The sequence below is a fragment of the Gekko japonicus genome, unplaced genomic scaffold (genome assembly GCF_001447785.1).
Source record: "Gekko japonicus isolate JY-2015 unplaced genomic scaffold, Gekko_japonicus_V1.1 scaffold1007, whole genome shotgun sequence".
In the NCBI taxonomy this organism is placed as follows: domain Eukaryota; kingdom Metazoa; phylum Chordata; class Lepidosauria; order Squamata; family Gekkonidae; genus Gekko; species Gekko japonicus.
Window position 1 is genome coordinate 167,309 of NW_015177038.1, and position 19,768 is coordinate 187,076.

Consider the following 19,768-nt stretch of genomic DNA (forward strand, 5'->3'; position numbering starts at 1 on the left):
CAATAGATGGTGTGGCAATTAACTCCCTTTCCCCCCTGTAGCCTTTCCTAAAGGAGGCTGGGTATTCCCAGCAGCCAGCAGTTCAGCCTGGGCCAGAAAGAGGCAACATCTTGGGGAGAGGCCTATATAGACTTTGCTGTGTTAAGGCCTGCCTTGAATTATTGCAGGTAAATCCTGGAGCCAACTGAGAAGAGCTGCAGCATCCCAAGTACAGCCTGGGAACCTCATATGCTGTTCCAGTATCTGTGAGCTTACAACATATGGACCTACAATATATGTATTATTTATGTGCTTAGTAATTTTTCTGTTCTGTGCATCTTTGTGGATGCTGAAGATATCTGTACTCAGTAATATCCTGAAGATTCATTGCTATGAAGTAATAGCAACCAACCAGGAGTGAATGAGGATTTATATGAAAACCTCCATGCTTTGTTTATATAAAGAGTTTATTTTAAATGTTAAAGTGCATTGGTTGTATTGCCTCTCTTATGTCTGTGTTTAAGTACATGCGTGGTAACAGCAGTTACATATTCTTAATAACCATAGGAGGGAGTTCCCGCTGTCAAAACTGACTGAACCTGCCCACTCTCTCTGCAGATATTAGGACCTTAGTGGGTTACAGATGGATAACATTTCTCTTCTTGTTTATTAGATGTTGTTGAAAGATACTGTATACAACTAACAAGTAATACAGGATGTACAAAATATATAAAACTCAATAAAAATGCTATTTAAAAAATAAAAATAAAATAGATTTAACATTTCCCGACTCTGCACCCTTTGCATGCGCGCGCGTCCTATTCCATCCACTCATGTCCGCTTCAGTTTTCTTACTGGACTCTGTTCCCCCAACTCTACCTGGCACATGCGCATATCTCCCCTCCCCTCTCCATTTCCTTCCTTTTCTAACCCAGCACATCAAGGGTTACAATAACGTTCCCGTCCTTCCCTTCGCTTCCGCTTTGCGCCTTCTCGCCACGCCCCTCTCCGAACTCTGTCGAGCCAATGGAGGCGCTCGCCGGAAGGGTATCGCCTGCGTCCTAGGCCGGCCTCTGGTTCAGACGCGCGGTCGGACGGCGGCAGCTGCAGCAGCGCTACCATGAGCGGGATGTCGGCCGAGCAGCTTTTGCAGCAGCGGCTCCTCCGTAGCCGTCTGCGGAGCGCGGCGCAACATCTGGGCGGCGGCCCGCCGCCTCAGCCGATGCTGCCGCCGCTCTCCCCGCCTTCCCCTCCCGACTCCCCTCCTCCAGGGACGACACCGGCCGAAATCCCCGCCGGGCCGCGCTGCCCGAGCGAGACGTGGTGCTCTCTGTGCCGCGTGTATTGCCCGGAGCCCGTGTGCCTGCCTTGCGGGCACAACTTTTGCACGGGCTGCATCGGGCAGCGCCTCGGAGAGCCCAAGATCAACATTTCCTGTCTCGAGTGCGGCGCCACGGCCCGCAAGCGGAATCTCCGGCCTATCAAGCCGCCGCCGTTGCTGGGCAGCCTCGGGGTGGACCGAGCCAAGCGGCAGAGGCTGGACTCGACGGGAGGAGTCGGTGGAGTAGCAGCAGCAGCAGCGCCGGCCGTAGTCCCGCCGCCGCCGGTAGCGCCGCCGGTAGCGCCACCGGCAGCAAGTGGAGCAGCCCCGGTAGCGGTGGTAGCAGCAGCAGCAGCAACCACCACCGCAGCAGCAGCGCCACCGCCGCCGCCTCTCCCGCTGCTGTCTTTAGCCCCGACCCCGCCGACGCCTCCCACGCCGAAGCCCCCATCGCCGCCTCCCTCCCCAGCACCAGCGGCGGCGAAAAGGACACCAGCGCCCCTGCTGTTGTCGCCGACTTCGACGGTAGGTGCAGGAGATGCGAGCGGAGGGCGGCTGTGCGATAAGCACCGGGAGGTGCTCCAGTTTTTCTGCGAGGAGGACGAAGCCCCGATCTGCGCCCATTGCGACAGGTCCCAGGAACACCGAGCTCACTCCATCTTCCACGTCGAGAGAGCAGCCCGAGACTACAGGGTAAGGAGGTCAGCCCAGGCTCCCAGTGCAATCTTAAGCAAAGTTTATTATTGCTTATTTAGAACACTTGTCCTGTTGCTCGTCTAAGGAGTTCTGGGCGGTTCAGGTTGATCTTTCCTACTGCATTTTATCTGCAGAACAACCCTGTTAAGGTAGGTTTGACTAAAAGAAAATGACTACCCCCAAGTTCACCCAAGCAAACTTCATGGCTGAATAGGGATTTGAATCTAGATTGTCCAGGTTCTGATCTGATACTTTAGTCACTACACTTCAGTAGACTTCAGTAGACTTAGGTGTGTGCGCTAAGGATGGCACTGTCAGTTACCTGTCTACCTTTTTGCCACCTTTGTGTTGAGCTGTTAGTGGCATGCTGGGCCTCATCTTCTCACAACAGCTTCCCCACTTAAGATCTCTATGTCAACAAACTGCTTAGGTGTCCTTCTGCGAGGCTCAACAGGCATATAAGGTAGGATAGGTGGCAAGAGTGGGTGTGAGTTCCCAAGATCAGTGAGCTTCGTGGCAGAGTGGGGATTGCAGCCCAGGCCAACTTTCTACACCAGACTGGCTTTTCCACATAGGACAATCTAGGAAGTGAAACATTAAGATAGTACAGCATCCAGTCATGAGTGGATCCATTTTGTATCACCTTTTTGGCCAAGAACTAGTGACGCAGCCAAGGGACTGATTCGAGAATCCGGTTTAACCCACCACCACCTTCCAATCTTCTCTAGCCCCAGTTAAATAGCTGGCATTAGGCAAATCATTCTGCCTCAGTCCCCTTGTCTGTAATAGTAGTGGCTTTTATGAGATGTTTGTTTATTGGATTTTTATCCCGCCCTCCCCCACAAGCAGGCTCAGGGTGGGTTACAACAGGGAATAAAAACCGTTAAAAAAATTTCCACGTACTTACAATTAAAACCTATAAGATCCAATTAACATTGCACATGACGGCAAGCAAACAGTTTCAGAGAGCTCCCAGGTTCTTGTTTTATATGTGCCTAAAAAGGACCAGTGTACTGAGCAAGTGGAGGACAGCCGCCACCAATGGCAGAAGTTGACATAGTGCACAACAAAGGGGCAGGTTGGGGGGGGACAGATGTAATTGGACACCCACTGGCTCAACCAAAGGGCTGGCGGAGCACCTCCATTTTGCAGGCCCTTGGGAGAGTCTTTCACCAGGCCGGAGCATTATAAGAGTTAAAGCACCTTCTTTACATATTAGAGCTTCATATTGACAGTGAGGAAGCCAACAGTGGCAAGAAAACACCATCTGTTCTCTGGATGTTTACTTACACATAGTTCCAGAGGTACCTTTGAGCCCTTACTTTATGTGAGTGTTCTTGTCTGAATGGTCACAGATGGTAAAGAAGTGTGTTTCTTGAATGTACAGTTTCATTAGAGGACAAATGCAGAAAGCACTTCATTGTGTGTATCTGCCATGTTGATTACCGATCAATCTGCTTCCTGCAAACAAATTTCAGGAATGAAGGTTTTCAGCAAGAAGGTAGAAGTGCTATGGAGTCATTGGGAACAGAGGCTTTTCCACGTTTTGTGCAATAAACGTATAACTGTTGCTAACTGGATGGGTGAAGTTGAACATAACAGTTGTGTGATTCATTGTAAAAAAATCAAGCAGTGATCATTGATTTCAATGTATTTAACTTTCAAATGAATGTGATTAAAATCACACTAGCAATCTGATAGTTTAATGCAAACTGGAAATGTAAAACTTCTGGAAATTTGAAAGAACAGGGAAGAACACTTTTGTTTCTGGTAAAAAAAACACCATAGAAATTGGGGGGGGGATGTAATATATGCAATACTTTCCCTATCAAACCTAAACTTATAATACCATACTGATTTAACATCATGAATGCATTTTTTGTAATTTAGTACAATTTTACATGCAAACTATTTGGCATATTTATGGAATTAAAAGCATGAATGTCTTGGTTTTCTATAAGAAAAATTACAAACATGCCTAGTTCTTGAGAGGGCTGCAAACTGGTGTACCCTAAACTACCTTAACACTTGCATCTTAATTTTTGCTGTGAGACAGCAAAAAAATTGAGGGTAAAACATATTCTGAAGTGGACAAAAAGTATAGCTTGGATAGAAACATCCCCTACAATCACAAAATGTTAGACTACGAGCATATTTGGATATCCAGTTAAATTCTGTAACGTTGAAAATATTACACTTTAAAATAATGTATTGACATTACACATAGCATATTGTTGCCTACATTGTTTATACTTCAGCACAAACACTGAAAATATTGTATGTGTCTACATAACACAAGGAATGATTATGCAACGTGTAACTAAGTATATAGCACATATTTTGAATAAAACTTTCTTTTCACTCATTTCAGAAGAGAAAAAAAGGAGAGGGTTTTAATGTGTGTGTGGGGGGGTTTACTGTTCCTCAAATTTTCTTGATTTTCCATTGGGAAAAATTGATAAGTCCTCAGATCTTTCCATGCTATGCATTTTGAGTGAGAAAAACATTTCCTTAAGAAGCAAAAGAGAAAACGGTTCATAGGAGGTTCCCTCCAGCATTTCCCCAAGTTTCATAATGTTTCTGTTGGGGGGGGAAATGTCCTAGGGGGATTCCCCCCCTCCCCGGTTCTCACATCTCCAAATCCTAGGGGGAGGTCACTGTGCTACGAAGGGTGTAATTCTGTTTAGAATTCCACTCTCAGTTGCTGGTTAGTTCTGGCATTTCCTCAAGTTTGTTTGCACTTCTCTCCCATTTTCCCTCCAACACAGAACTTGAGGAGATATAGATGAGTTCCCAGGAGGTCTCCCATCCAAACTCTGAGCAAGACCTGACATAGATTCAATAAAGTGGCTGTATCGTATACACTTAGATCAGAGCTAGACAGTCTTTCAATGCACTTTCCAACTGGATTTTGCTTGTTTACACAGTGAAAATCCAGTTGAAAAGTGCACTGCAGTCTTTTTGGCCCAAGTACCAGAGCTCCACAGTGTCTACCTGGGAAGTTGTTAGTGTGCCTGGAAACAAAAGATGGGAGAGATGAGGGTTGTACCTGGCTGAGCACATAGGAAGGTAGCCACATCACAGCAACACTACCAGTGGCAGTGGTACACCCCTTTGGCAGAGGACTGCCTCTGCGTGCCAAAGGAAATGGTTCAGCACCTGTGCTGGGGGTTGTGCTGAGACATGGATTCCTAAATTTGTCCTAAAACTGGCATGTTCAAGCTTATCTACTCCACAAACAATGTCTAGGTGGATAGCCTTAGTATAGAAGAGAAGTACTTTCTTTTTTACTGCTCAGTTTAAAGTACTGTTTCACAGCATCAGTGTAAACACATTAAAAGATCCCCCTCTTCTGAGACTGGCTTCCTCTGACTAAAAAATACTCAAGTACTGCTTACATGAGCTGCTTCAGATTCTTTCAAGTAGACTGCTTTGGCCCTGCAGTAACACTCTGGTTTCTTTTGTGTCTTGAGTGAAAATGGAATTAGTTCTTGCTAGGCTTTTCTTGGGATAAGGGTCAAAAGACAGTTGTTCATCCATGGCTTGATGGAAGATGTACCTTCCATCCCTCCCAGGAAAGGTCTAATACCATGATATGGAGAGAGAGAAATGGGAGGTTGGATGTGCAGTCTAAATTCTATAGGCTACCAAACCAATGGACAATGCCACAGGGCTGGATGGCCACTTCAGGGCACCTAGCAACTCCTAAAGGAATGTTAAATTGACAGATATACATTGGCCCCGGTCACACGGAGCATTAGGCACGCTAGAGAGACGGAAGATAGGCGGATTTTCCGGGCGCTATCTCACCGCCACATCTGGGAAGCGTAGAGCTCCCGTGGCTCACCCGAGGCTTCACTCCGAAGATGTGCTGTAAAAAACTAGTACCTCCGAGGTACTAATTTCCAGAAACCGTGGGGCAAGTGCGGGCGTCAGATCATATTTCCGGTGCTATAGACTCAACCCTCCAAAACAGCCATTTTATCCTGGGGAACTGATCTCTGTCGCCTGGACAACAGTTGTAATTCTGGGTGATCTCCAGTCCTCACCTGGAGGCTGGCAATGGTGGTTCTCGTGGAGGAAATGGCTGGAGGGTAGAGTCTATGACATTACACCAGTCCAAAGTTCCTCCCCTCCTCAAATCCCACCCTCTCCAGGCTCCACCCCTCAAATATCCACGAATTTCTCAATCTGGAGTTGGCAACCCTATTTCCTTCCCACCCATCAGCCAACCAACCTACCTTTATCTGCCTCTCTGTCTTCTGCTTTCCATCTCCACCCCCCAGCCTCTACCTAGGAAAATTACAGTCTTTCTCCACAGTGGGGACCAAAGCAGCTTTCATTATTCCCCCCTCCTTTTTATCTGTGCAACAACCTGTGAGGTTGGTTAGGCTGAAATATGTGACTGGTCCAAAATCACGCAGTCAGCTTCCACTGCAAAATGGGGATTGGAGGGTGGACTCTGTGGCATTATACCCAGCTGAGGCCTCTCCCTTCCGAAACCCAGCACTCCTTAGAGTCTACCACAAAATCTCTAGAAATCCCCCAGCCTGGCACTGGCAACTCTTGTGAGGCCTGGTCCCAAGGCTCCCTCCCTCCCTCCCTCCCTGAAAGGCCAAAATAGGCCTGGAAAGGGCCCTTCCCCCACCCTTTTACTGACAGAGCCAGTTAGAAGCCTTCCCCCCCCTCCCGAACATTCTAATCTCTCACCGTTGATGCCTGAAGCATATCCCTGCAGAGGCCATTTCAAAAGGTTTTTTTGGGGGGGATTCAGCCGTTCCTGAAGGGATTTTTTTAGTTTTAGGATTTTTCTACAAACCCAGGAAGTCTACTGACTATGTAGGAAAAGCTGTTGGGGGAGAATGAGCCCCCTGTTGGTGGAAATAAGTATCCGCACAGAAAAAACCTCTGGCTAATAGAATAAGGATGATTGGAATCTAGGTCTCCCCTGTTCAAGCCTGATGTCCTAACTGCTACATTACATGGTTTCTCATCCAGACGGAACAGAGTTCAGGCAATCTTGAAAGCTTGCTTATTGTTTTATGTTGTTTCAGTTAATCCTAATAAAGGTACTACCCTACTGTTACTTTCAAGCAAGTTCCAGTTATTTGAGCACCTGAGTTTGATACTTCTTCCTTCCTCCTCTGTTATTTATCATATTGAGTAAAGAGGAGACATCTTTTTGGTCAATACACTTTTAAATCCAGCAGATCACATGTTTTTCTGCAAACTGCTTTCTTTCATTTGCTCCGGCCTTGAATTCAACTCATATTGCCACAAGTTATTCCATCATCTTCTCACTTTTTCCAGCCAGTTCAAAAACATACGCAGCCTTTTTGTGCTTCCTTCTCCAACTGCTGTGTTGCAATAGAAAATACTATGCCCTGTAATAAACACAGTGCTGCAGACACCAACTATACCTGTCTAGCCTATTCAGGTCCTGTAGGAAGGAAGAATGGCAGATTGCCTTAAAAATAAAAAGAACAACAGGCCAGCACGCTGACCCATCAGTTGAACTTGAGGCTTTCTCTCTCTGCTTCTAATACCTGAAAGCCAAGAACTGCCATTGCATAGGGGTATGTTTTTTTTAAATTGAGGTATTTATCCTGCTTCCATATAATTCAAACAATATATAACATAATATATATTACATACAATACATTGCATTTTTCTTCCCCTGTTCCCTTTTCCCCTCCCCACTCCCTCAAAAGACCAGCAATAATTCCTTATTTTATAACTTTAACCATAACCACACCTTTTGGAGTTTAACCAGTATATCATTACCCCCCACACACACACTTTTACCCATCTTATATACTCTAACCGTCTCTTCTTACCTTTCTCAATCTTGTCCTCACCTGACTCTTCCTGTTGTAATATCGTTAATATATCCGACTGTATCCATTCATATAAATAACCATTCCATCTGTCTATAGTCCATTTTGTAACATCTTTCCAACCAAGCACTATAACCACATGTGCAGCTAAAATCATAGCTTTAAATAGATCCTGGTATGATTTTTCTATTTTGCAGTTCCCTAAAATTCCCATAAATAATACTTTCCCTGATAACTCCACTTTAACCTTGCAAACTTCCTCCACCTTTTCAGTATCTTTTGCCAAAATTTAACCACCTTAGAACACTCCCACCAAAGATGTACATAATATCCCTTTTGCTTTTTACAATGCCAACAATCGGATGTCAATCCTTTGATCGTATAAGACAGTTGACCAGGCGTTCTATACCATTTCAAAACTAATTTCGTCTCCATTTCTCTGAATTTTTCCATTTTTATATCACTAATACCGCTCATCATTTTATTTATATCGTTTTCTGATAAAGTTACATCTTTCTCCCATTGTGACTGTATTACTCCAATCATATAATTTTTATCTTCAATCAGTCCGCTATATATCTTTCTTACAATATCCTTTTTATTATCCTCTTTAATTCTATACGATTCTTCCATTGGGGTGTCCTCGTTTAATATTCCAACATACTTTGTTTGTTTCAAGGTATTATATAAACTAATAACCCTCAACCAGTATTGTTCTCCCCAGGGGTCGTTTCGTAGAAAAAGAGCTAGGGGAACTCATTAGCATAACTCATTAGCATATGCCACACCCCCTGATATCACCGGAAGTGTGTCATAAGGCCACACCCCCTGACATCACCGGAAGTGTGTCATAAGGCCACACACCCCACCCCCAACGGTCCCGGCCGCCACCGCCGGCCTTGCAGCTCCACTGCCGAGCCCCATGAGGGGCCCGGCGGTGGACCTGCAAGGCCAGCGGGAGTGCAAGGAAGCCCCACGAAGGCCTTCCCTGGCCCCAGGCAGGCAGGGGTGGGGAGAGGCAGGGAGGAAGCAACTTACCCTCCCTCTTCTCCTGCCTCCTCCTGGCTGAATGAGGGCCGGAAGCGGGGCGGCCGGAAGCAGGGGCCGAGGTTTCGTCATGTGCCCCGCCCCCCGTACCTCACCTGGGGGAACTGCGATCCCCCGCGATCCCCCCGAAATGACCTCTGGTTCTCCCACTCTTCCCCTTACTTCTTGCAACTGAATTAAACTCCCTTGAGCGTTATACATATTTTTCACTTTCCATACGTCCTTTCTCCTTAGCTCTTCCCAAAAAGTTTCCTCAAAATTTTAAAATTCCTCATTTAGTGATTCAAGTGGCGCCCACTTTGAAAGAAGAGGCATCCATTTAAACTGTTTCCCCCCCACACCATATTTTTAATGCTGTCTGTCTTGGCCCTATTGTATTCTCGATCTCTTTTTTTTTACCAAACTCTCCTTTCCCTCCATTTATACTATCTTCCCATCGGACCCATTTATCCTTACTTTTACCATCCATTTCCAGCAACATTTTTATTTGAAAAGCTTCATAATATCCTTCCAGTTGTGGCATACCCCAGCCTAGATGTTCCTTTGATGAATATATCACTTTCCTTGGTATTCTAGCTTGTTTCTTTCCAAAAACCCAATTTTTAAATTCCTCACCCCACAATGTTAACTGCTTCTTAGGTACCCATTCTGGAAGTACCTGAAACAAATACAATAACGTAGGTATTATAAACATTTTAAGTGCCCAAATCTTCCCTAATATACTCAAATACTTATTATTCCATTGATTTATATTTTTTGTATCTTCTTCCATATTATTTTATAATTTATCCCCATCAAATTCTTAACATTCCTTGTTATTATTACTCCCAAATATTTCAATTTCTTATTTCCTAGCTTCATACCTGTTAACTTTGCTATTTCTTTTTGTTCCTTTATATCTATCTTACTAAACATTATTTCTGACTTCCTAATATTTACACCCAAACCTGAACATGCTTTAAAGTCATCTAAAATTATAGGGGTATGTGTCACCCTGACCTTTGTATGACCTCAGTAAAAGCTGTATATATTTCTGTATCGCTAATCATAAGGCATATAAATATACAGTTTGGTAATCCAAGCCTTTAAAATCCCAAATTCTTTTCTTTCTTTTTTTATGGTGCAGATTTCTCATTCGTACAGCTAGTGGTTGTGATCATTGAGGCCCTGCCTTTCTAGAGGTGACCACCTGAAAATAAATTGCATGGTTGAAACTGCCCAGTTTGCCTGAAATTAGTACATATCCTGTCACTCTCTAGCCCTTCCTTCAACTTAGGTGGCTCTTCCTCTGACAGAAAAGCCACGGATGCTGGAAGAAGGGTTTAAATGTTGCTGAGCAAAGTGGAGTGCCGGCCTGTTGGTATCTGTTCATGAAGTTGGATCATTTCATTAATCAGGACTTTTAGAAAGGGGAAATTTTCTGCCTATTGTCCCTTGCACATGTCTGAAGAGGTAAATAAGGAAATGTGCTGTGAAAGCCCTAGGCTTGGGTCTTGTATTTTCCACTTCCAAAGTGCTGTCCTCCATTGTGGAGCATGTTCCTCCAGGACTAGGCACTCCCTACTCACTCCAGACCAGCGTCTTGTATGAGGAGAAAGTGCCCAGTGCCAGAAGGAAGTACTCCGCAATGGGGGGACAGTGCTGCGTAAGCAGAAGAAATGCCTAAGATAGGCGTTGATCTGTTTTTTTGGTCTCTAGGACCTGCCTTCCCAAAATTCGAAGAGAAGGGTGGGATACTGGTCCCAGAAACCTCTCTGAACTATACCGGCACATCTGTGCCTCAAGTTTTAAAGAGCTTTTTCTTGCTTTTGAACCCATTCTCCTTCTTCCATCCATCTAAAGCCATTTTTGTTTGCTCAGGAGCAGGTTCAGACACAACTAGAGAATCTGAAGCAGGAGAAGAACTTGCTGTGGAATCAGAAGCTGAGTGAAGAGAAGAAAATCGAGGAGTACTTGGTAAGCGCTGGGTGCCGTTCATTCATCAGAAACCGGGACGTGAGGGTTTTCCTGCCTCAACAAAGGCCCTCAGTCTTGCCACCGCCTCTTATCCAAAGAGAAGAGTGTTGGGAGAAAAATCACTTTCCTTCCCGTAAACTTTTATTTTGAAAGTTCTGTGCGTTTGATCAGTGTATTGTGTGTGAAGGAGACACACAGTTGTGTGTGCTGCTTTTTCTTCTTAACAGCATGTTGTGTATCCATCTAGTGAACAGTTTACATGAATATTCTGATTCCTTCCTGTGCGTTCTGTGGCTGGGGCTTCCACTTAGGAAGGGTGGGATGCTGGTCCCAGAAAGCAGCCCATTGGGAGGCGCTCTGTTTTCTGTCTCTGTTTTTCTTCTTGGCCGGCTGGCCACTTTGCGAGGTCCAGGGGATGAAGATGCTAGCCAGCCTCAGAACTGTGCCCTGCAATGCCTCCAGTGATGTGGCTAGGATGAAGAGGGGATAAAGGGGAGGGAGGCAATGCAGACTTACCTTGTGTTTGCGTCTAGATGGGTCACTTCTTCGGCTCATCTTGATTCTGCTCTCCTTTTTGAAGTCTACTCTGGTTGTATGCTTCCTGCCTCTGTGCTGTCACTTGCAGGGGTCTCATGATGCAGTCCTCCCTGTCTACGTGACTGTGCTCTTCAGGTTGCAGTGACATCCTGTCTCATGTGCACAAACGGGGTTCTCTGACTCCCTCCTTGCCTCTTATCTGCAATTGTTATACAGGACAAGGCCCAAGCCGAGAGACAGGAGATTATATCTGAATTCGAGCGCCTGCGCCAGTTTCTGAAAGATCAGGAACAACAGCTCCTAACCCGTCTGGAGGAATTAGATAAAGAGATAGAGAAGCGGAAAGAAGAAAGCATCGCCAGGTTCTCGGAAGAGCTTTCCCGTCTTGGTGAACTGATCACTGAGATGGAGGTGAAAAGTAAGCAGCCAGCAAGTGAATTTTTGCAGGTGAGACTTTGCTATAAGCGCATCTCTTCTTTTCCTGAGCTTGAGCCACGGCGGTGGGTTACGGGCTCCAGGCCGTGGAGCTCCAGAGAGCCCTCAGGTATTTGACGATTGGGGCTGATAGTCCTTTGGCAACACGCTTGATTGGTCAAGGCCGAGCTTAGACCTTTTCCCCACTGGAACTGGTAAAACAATCATTCTGTGTGCAGGATGGTGGCAGAGGAGCCGCTGTTCCGGGGGGCACTGGTGCGTGGGCTGTAGGTTGGCATCTGTGCAACCCGCCTCCCCAGTCAACTACCCATTATGCTTCCCTGCTGACATTGGCCCTGCAGGCTGTGAGACATCTTGGGCCTGTCCAGTGGAATGGGGGCTCCACTGCCCAGAGTATTCTCTTCCCATAAGGCGGAACGGTTACATTCCAAATGACCAAGTCCTCTTTAGCTGAGCCTGTCCTTCTGTGGCTTGCCCTTGGAGTCTTGCAAGGGACAGCTGGAAGTCTGCAGCTCCCCCCGTTGTGGAATGCTATGACACCATAGCACTCTGCTGTTGGCAGATGTACTTCCAGGTCCTTCAGCCTGACCTGAAGGCTGTTGAGAAGCTGGCCTGGATGATCCCATTCCTTCAGGTTCATGCCGGGACACGTCGGGTATGGCTGCCGGGCAGACCTCTAGTACGTACAGTCATGTTAATCTGGGTATTTTTTTCTTCTCTTAAGGGTGTTTTTGGGTACTCAGGGTGCTGCTGTGGTTATGGGGCTGGATTTGGCGTCTCATCCTTCTTAAAGATCAGTGTTTGGAATAAAGCTTGATGACTGCATGCTTCGAAGGAAAAGCAAAAGTAGCTTTTTTGTGGCAAACTAATGGGGTGAGGGGGGATTTTTTTTTAAAGGAACGAAAAGGGGGTGTTTGTGGGGTGTCTGTTCCCGCAAAAAAAGCCTGCATTTTCTGGGATCTCCTTAGGGTCCTCCTGTGGTCCACTCCGTGGTGAACATCATTTCTAACTGTTCCAAGGATGTACGGCTGGTTTGTTTGTTTCTTAAAAAAAACAAAAAAACCCTCAAGCAGCACCTCCTGCACACTTGATCTCTTGGCACAGAATCTTTTTTTTAATTATTTTGCTACCAGCTCTCTGATCACAAGCAACAAGGACACAAGATTTTAGGTAACCTGTGACATGCAGAGAGCCTCTTGGAGGCCCTACAGGTGACGGTGAAGAGACACACAGTGTTCCTGGGAATGGGGAGAGGGGGGGGCCTCCTCCCGGGCCCCAGGCTCTTGGAAGCAGGCCGCATTTGCCTCTGGGCTGAAGTAAGGGGCGCCTGCTCCTTGGCTGTGAAGTGGTGTGCCTACTGGACGGCTCGCTTAGTGGCCACATGCGGGTGGCACAGTCGAGCGCAGGAGCTGGTGGCTCCAGACAAGAACGTGGCCAGTGGGCAGGCCCCGGAGGGAGGGGCCGAGAGCCAGCCTGTTCACTGGCGGGAATGGTGGGAGGACCTGTCTGGAGAGGAGAAGGCTGCTAAAAAGAGCTAGGGGCAGCCCTTCTTCTCAGAGAAACAGTTGCACCGCCAGGGAGACCACCGTGGCCAGAAGGCTCCCGTGTGTAACCGGAGCACCCCCCCACCTCTTGTCTTGGAGCGAACACCCAGATGTTCCACCTCTAGGATGACAGGTAAGAGCCTGAGGGTGACTGGGGGGGGCAGGCGACTCCTCCCCTGCCTGTTAAGCACCAGAGGCTAAAATGAAGCTTCCACCCTTCACACCTTGTTGATAGTCTACTCAGAGTCCTCTGCAGCCTGACCTGGGGGCGTGGAGGCATGCTCCCCTTTAGCCTGTGAAACATGACTCTTGCAAAGCATTATGTGACTCAGCTGTTTTTCCTTCTCTCTTTTTCTCTTTTAGGACATAAAAAAACTCCTGAGCAGGTATGTGGTCCTCTGCCACCCCACCCCCCCTGGCATTTATTTTCCTTGTCCTCTGGCTGTCCATGGTTTGCAATTCTAGAGAAGTTGAGGCCTTGCCTTGGTCATCACCAAAGCTACCAAAGTAGAAAATGTAGAGGACTTATTTCTTCATATTAGCATACTATCAAAGCCTTCTGAAGTATTGTTGCCAGTCCCTCTTGGAGGAACACATGCAGCCCAAATGGTTACTGTGCTGTTTCCAGAAAAACAGTACACATTGCTAAGTATTTTTCCTCTGCATGTTCTTCTCAGATGGCTTATCAAGTAAAACTGCCTCTGCCACAGCCAGGGCTGGCTCAAATGTGTGTCGATGCCTGAGGCAGAAAATCCAAAATGGACTCCCCCTACCAATATTCATTTACATGGAGCACAGTCCACCAGTGCAAATAACGTGATGAGCCGTGCCACAGTGTGTCTTTTTCCATTGCGCTTGTGCAGGATGACATTCGCAACAGACCATGATCCGTAAGCCGAATAGGCCTGTCTATCTCTGAGAGTTACCTGAAACTCAGAAGGGGTGTATGTTTTTCTCTTTGGCAGATGTGCGACAGGGCAGTTTCAGCTTCCTGAAGAAGCCTCTCCTAACTTGGAAGAGAGACTGGGTGACTTCTCTCAGAAAAGTACAGCTCTGAAGAAAACTTTGGATAGATTTCAAGGTACTGAAACTGGTTAGCTGAGCTCCTGTGTGAAAATAAGGCATATTCAAACAAAACTGGGCAAATACTTAGTGACAAAAAACTGGAGTTATGAAAAGAGCTTAGCCATGTGTACTGAAACCTAGCCCCAAGAAAGAAAAGTCCTCGTGTTACTTCCACGACATAAATGGGGCTGGCTGAGATGAATGAAGTGCATGAGAAAGAAAGGTCTTGGGGCATTCTCTGTTAATTGGACTTGTTGTTTCTTTAATTCATTGTACCCCACCTTTCTCCCCAATGGAGAACCAAAGCAGCTCATATTATTCTCCTTTCCTCCATTTTATCCTCACAAAAACCCAGTGAGGTGGGTTAGGCTGAGAGAGTGTGATTGGCCCAAGGTCATGAGTGGGGATTTTGTCCTGGTGGTCCATGCCGAAAGCAAAAAACAATGACTAAAAAGGCTTACCTTGAGCTAAATGGGTTTATATCGAAGCCCAGAAATCCCACACGCTTAAAAAGAAACACTATTTAGTGAAGAAAATCAAAACGGTACCGAAAACAAAAAAACAATGACTAAAGACGCTTAACTTGAGCTAAATGGGTTTATATTGAAGCCCAGAAATCCCACATGCTTAAAAATAAACACTATTTAGTGAAGAAAATCAAAACGGATAAAAAGAAATGGTTAAAAAAAACCCCACTTGTGGCCACCAGGAGGAGTCCTGGATACAGGAATGTGGCTACAAGAAGGCATGGGCAAGACACGAGCATTGAAAAGATAACCTTTCATGCAGTCATTTGCTGAATGCAGAGTTCTAACTTTTCTTTAGGAGAAGTGCAGTATGATGGAAGGAACAGGCTAAATACAGCTGGGAACATTTATCAGAAAAGCAGGCAATAAAATGGTTAGTCATCCTAAGCCATCTTTCCCCCTCCTGGTTAAAGCTAAATTCCCTACATTTATTCCAAGGATGAAGCTGCTTTTGCAGTTACCTATCGGAAGGCTCTGGAACCAGACGGCCAACAAGGACATTCAGTTCTTGCTTTCTTCCAACTTGCTAGGCCTTCACTCCTTGTTCTGGACTTTTACCTTGATCAAGGGTAGTAATAAAGTGATATCCCACTCCTCTGTGATAGGAAAGAAGGGTGTAGGCGTAGTTTTCCACATTGTTTTCAAGGAGTCAAAGTCTGTATGCTCATAACATCCTCCATGTTGCCCCAGAATGTCCTGTGGGTTGGATCCAGACAGCTTTTTAATCAATTTCACCCAATTGTGCTTTTGGCAAATACCATCCCACGTAGCATTTATATGCACAGGTCTCATGGATCCCCCACCCCCCAGGACTTTTTAAATGGTCATACAGGGACCACTGCTTTTTCTCACCAGCATATAAACTGGCTGGATCCAACCAACTGTCTTTACCTGTATAGCTTGACTTGTTTCCTTGGGGCCATTGCAGTTGTGCCACATCTGACTTTTCTTGCTTCAGACTGTTGCTTGTGTCAGCCTGATATCCAGGCCTTGTTTTGCTTTTTTACTGCATTCACCAATAGGATTCTGGGTTCTTCGGCTACCATGTTCCTGTGCAAGAGTATTGGCAAGGGGTACTATGCATATGGTTCTGGAGGTCCCACTTATGTATGGGCTTTCTCTGTGTGGATCAGTTGTGGACAACATGCATTCTGAGAGATCCAGAGTGTTTAGGCCTTACGTGCAACCACGGCAGCTCTTTGCAGCTTGTCTTTCAGCATACGTTTAACAGAATGTCAGCTCAGCAGCACCTATCTCTTTGCCATGGTTGGTTGGTTGCTTTTGCTCTTGCTTCATGAAAGTACTTGAACCTTCACCTTCAGTCTAGGTGGTTTGGAATCTTATGGTCCCAACACAACACACTGGGGAGGTGGGCCCATTCTAGACTTTCCTGGAGGCTTACTCATAAAAATCCATTTTTAAAAGGCAGGGTTTGGGTGGAGGAAATCCCAAAACTCTATTAGGTGGATATTTTGATTTGGGGAACATCTCAGAATGTCAACAATGGTTTTGATGTTCATCAGCACTTCTGAGCCATTTCTGGCAGAATGGCCTACACAGTTAAGATTTTTTCATGAAATCCACTTTGTTAACAGATGTTGGCCAAACTCAGAGTTCTTCAGGCTTCTCCTGGCAGGACTCCTCAGCGTTAGCAGGGCTACGTTCACATTCATTTGTCTGTTTCTCTAGATCATGTGATTGCTGCTGTGGAGAAGGCGGAGATTGCAAAAACTGTGAACGATAAAGGTGGGGTTTGTGCTGTTGTTTCTCTTGAATTTGCAAGCATTGCTGTGTTGAGTTCATGGTTTCATTTTATAGACACATGTAATGTGTTGTTGAGACTGAAGTTTGGATCTTAAGGCGCTCTATTGGTGGTAGTGCAGCCATTCCTCTGATAGTATGGTTCTTCTATCTGCAGAGGAGGGGAGTGAGCTTTTTAATGATTTCCCACCTCCTGGTGCAAATTCCCAGTTTGCTTCCCACATTGTTCCTTTGGGTCCACTGAGTTGGAGGAGCACACGTAGGGGCATAGGAGGCTGTGAGGTTACCTTCCTCTAGCACAACACCGCTGGTACTGCTGAAGTTTGAAGCAGATTTTGTAAAAGCTGGGATGACCTCAAATACCATCTAACACTGTTCACTGTTAATCTAGTGCAGATACAGCTGGGTCAGAAGCAATGTTCCCTCTAAGCTGTGGAGTCTTGTGAGCAAAAATTCTACTTTGTGAGCTGCTGGCATTAAAGCTGTGAGCGAGCAATTCGGCTGCTGCATAAATTAGTTTGCTCTGGAGCCCTCCTTCCTGAGCGGAGACAAAAAGGTGTGAGCCGGAGGCTAAAACACTGTGGGCTAGCTCACCCTAACTCAGCTTAGAGGGAACACTGGTCAGAAGTGTGTGAATTCTTCACAAATAGTGCTTGCAGCTTCTGTTTTTTTTTTCTCCCTTAACCATGAGGGCTCAGAACCGTTTCCAGTAATTTATATCAAAGCTAAAACCATACTATCAGAGGAATGGCTGCACTACCACCAATAGAGCGCCTTAAGATCCAATACATTGTACACCTGGAATACGGTAAGCAGATATTTGATTGAGCAATCCCCCCCCCCCGGGTTAACTGACTTTTCTTTTTGCTTGCAGCAGATGTGATTCTTAATCCAGATGTTTCAAGTGCTCTTCTGTCTTTGGACCAAAGAAGCATGGGATATGAAGGGCCCCAGCACAAGCTGCCTGCCTTACAATACGTTCCTGACACCCCCAAGAGATTGGATTCCAGGGCTTTGGTTCTGGGCTGTGATGGTTTTACCTCTGGGAGATATTTCTGGGAGTTGGAAGTGGGTGATGGGGACTTCTGGGCTGTAGGGGTCACCCGTGATCCATCGGGAAAGAAGGGGATGATGAACTGTAGCCCAGAGGATGGGATTTGGGCCGTGGGGTTGTGGAAGGGCCAACACTGGGCGCTCACGTCACCCGTGACTGCCCTATCCTTGTGCAGCCGCCCCAAGAGGATCAGAGTGTCCCTCGACTATGTAGGCGAGTGTGTGACCTTTACCGACGGTGACACGGAGGACCTGATCTTCACATTCCCACCAGCCTCTTTCAATGGGACACGTACCCATCCTTTACTGTGGGTGGTGGGGTTCCCAGCTCAGACTGTGTTTCTGAGGCGTATGGGGGTAAAATATCCAACTGGAGTTCACGAAATGGACATCTTGAGTCCCTAACATTTAAAAAAAAATTATTTCCATGGGTCCAGTGTAGGAAATGAATCTCCGTCCTGCCAAAGTACAGAAGTGAGCAGTTTGGGAGTCATGTATTGGAAAGTCTTTTTTAAACCTTTGCCCGACCTGTTGGAGAACACAATGAAGGAGGTAGAACCTGCCATCCTTGCACCCCAAGGCCTTACGAGATTACCATCAGGCAACAACACAAGAACTGGGAGAATTAGATTTTAGGCCTTTCAATGTAATAAGCACTGTTTAGAACATCCATCTTTATTAAAAAGGGATCTTCATCCCTTTCTAGTAGTAGGCTAAAACTTCTTTTTCTTTGGTTTGGAAACAAAATTAGCTATTAAAATTGAAATTTTAATCTGCGTTTTTGATCAGTTTGATTCTTTTTAATGACTGCATGCATTTGAGCTTTAATACCTTGAGGTTTACGGTCCACCGAGAGGGAGGGCCCCCAGACTGGCACTTAATGAAGAAAGCCTTCCGAGTTTCATGTGGGCAGCACCCCTAGCACAGGTGATCATCCTGAGTCCCCAGTTCCCCAGATACTCTGAATATGGCCATTCTTGTCTGTGTGTAGCTTCCTCTGCCAATCACTAGGACTCACACAGCTTCATCTCCTCACCTGCACGGGTCCATTTTGGTCCTGAAGTTCACTCTTCCTTTGTGTTGGTACTGGAGAAGGAAGGGCCGAATCACTGAGCCATAGTCTTAAAAGTGGGCATTCTTGAAGGCAAAAAAAGAAAAAAAGGAGGAGCATCAGATGACGTCAACAAGCCTGTGTGAAGAACCCTCTGAAGAAATCGTTGACATGGCTATTCGCTACAAAAACTGTATGACACTTCCAAATGGTCTGGTTGTGAAGTCTCCCCCCCCACCCCTTACTGAGTACCATCCCTCTAAGAATGTGTTGTGGTGCTTTGCTGGGTGTTGCATGTTTTTAGCGTGAGTGCGAGTGAGTGTCCCAAGAGTGCCATGCCTGTTTTTTTTTTTGTATATTACGTACAAAATAAATCCTGCCTTTAATAAAGTTACCTTTCCGCTAACAGGAAAGTGTGTGTAAAATGATCCAAATAATTGAATGTGTATGTGATGACTATTAGTAAACTAGCGGCTTTCGTTAGATTAACCGAGGGCTGTTTGGAGGAAGGAGACATGCCATAGGGGTGGTGCCCGTTCCTTGTTGAGAGCCTGCTCACCAGTCACTTCTGCTGCCCTTATTCTGCCACCCCTTTTGCGCTTCGATCCGCTGCAGCATTTCCATGGATCAAAGGAAGTCCACTCATGGAATGTGACTTTCTTTTGCCCTTCTGCTGCAGACCAAAATGACCCCTTATTGGGCGTCCCCTGTCCCCCCCAGGAGAAGCATTTGACCTGGAATGGGATGAGGGGAGTCACATTCCAGTGGATCATAGGTAAACTGTCCTGAGCCACCAGGTAAACCGTGTGAATGGGAAACTGAATTGGAAGGGAAGCAATAGTTTTGTGGGGGAGAGGCCCACTCCCTCAGTATTGAGCTGAATGGATGGGTGACTAAAACATCCCTAGTGAGCCTACAGTTTTTTTGGTACTGCTTAGCCATGCAGTGAAACCGTTCAC

At 46.1% G+C, this 19,768-nt stretch overlaps 1 protein-coding gene across 1 annotated transcript in view; it reads left to right on the forward strand.

The window, feature by feature from the left end:
* The window catches only part of LOC107124501, a 56,061-nt gene that overhangs the window by 21,044 nt on the left and 15,249 nt on the right, over positions 1-19,768 (forward strand). Inside the window, exons 8-14 of the mRNA XM_015427980.1 lie at positions 1,003-1,993; positions 10,741-10,836; positions 11,590-11,820; positions 13,716-13,738; positions 14,318-14,433; positions 16,634-16,690; positions 17,580-18,160. Coding sequence (XP_015283466.1) covers positions 1,003-1,993; positions 10,741-10,836; positions 11,590-11,820; positions 13,716-13,738; positions 14,318-14,433; positions 16,634-16,690; positions 17,580-18,160 — 2,095 coding nt within the window. The remainder of the gene's footprint in view (positions 1-1,002; positions 1,994-10,740; positions 10,837-11,589; positions 11,821-13,715; positions 13,739-14,317; positions 14,434-16,633; positions 16,691-17,579; positions 18,161-19,768) is intronic.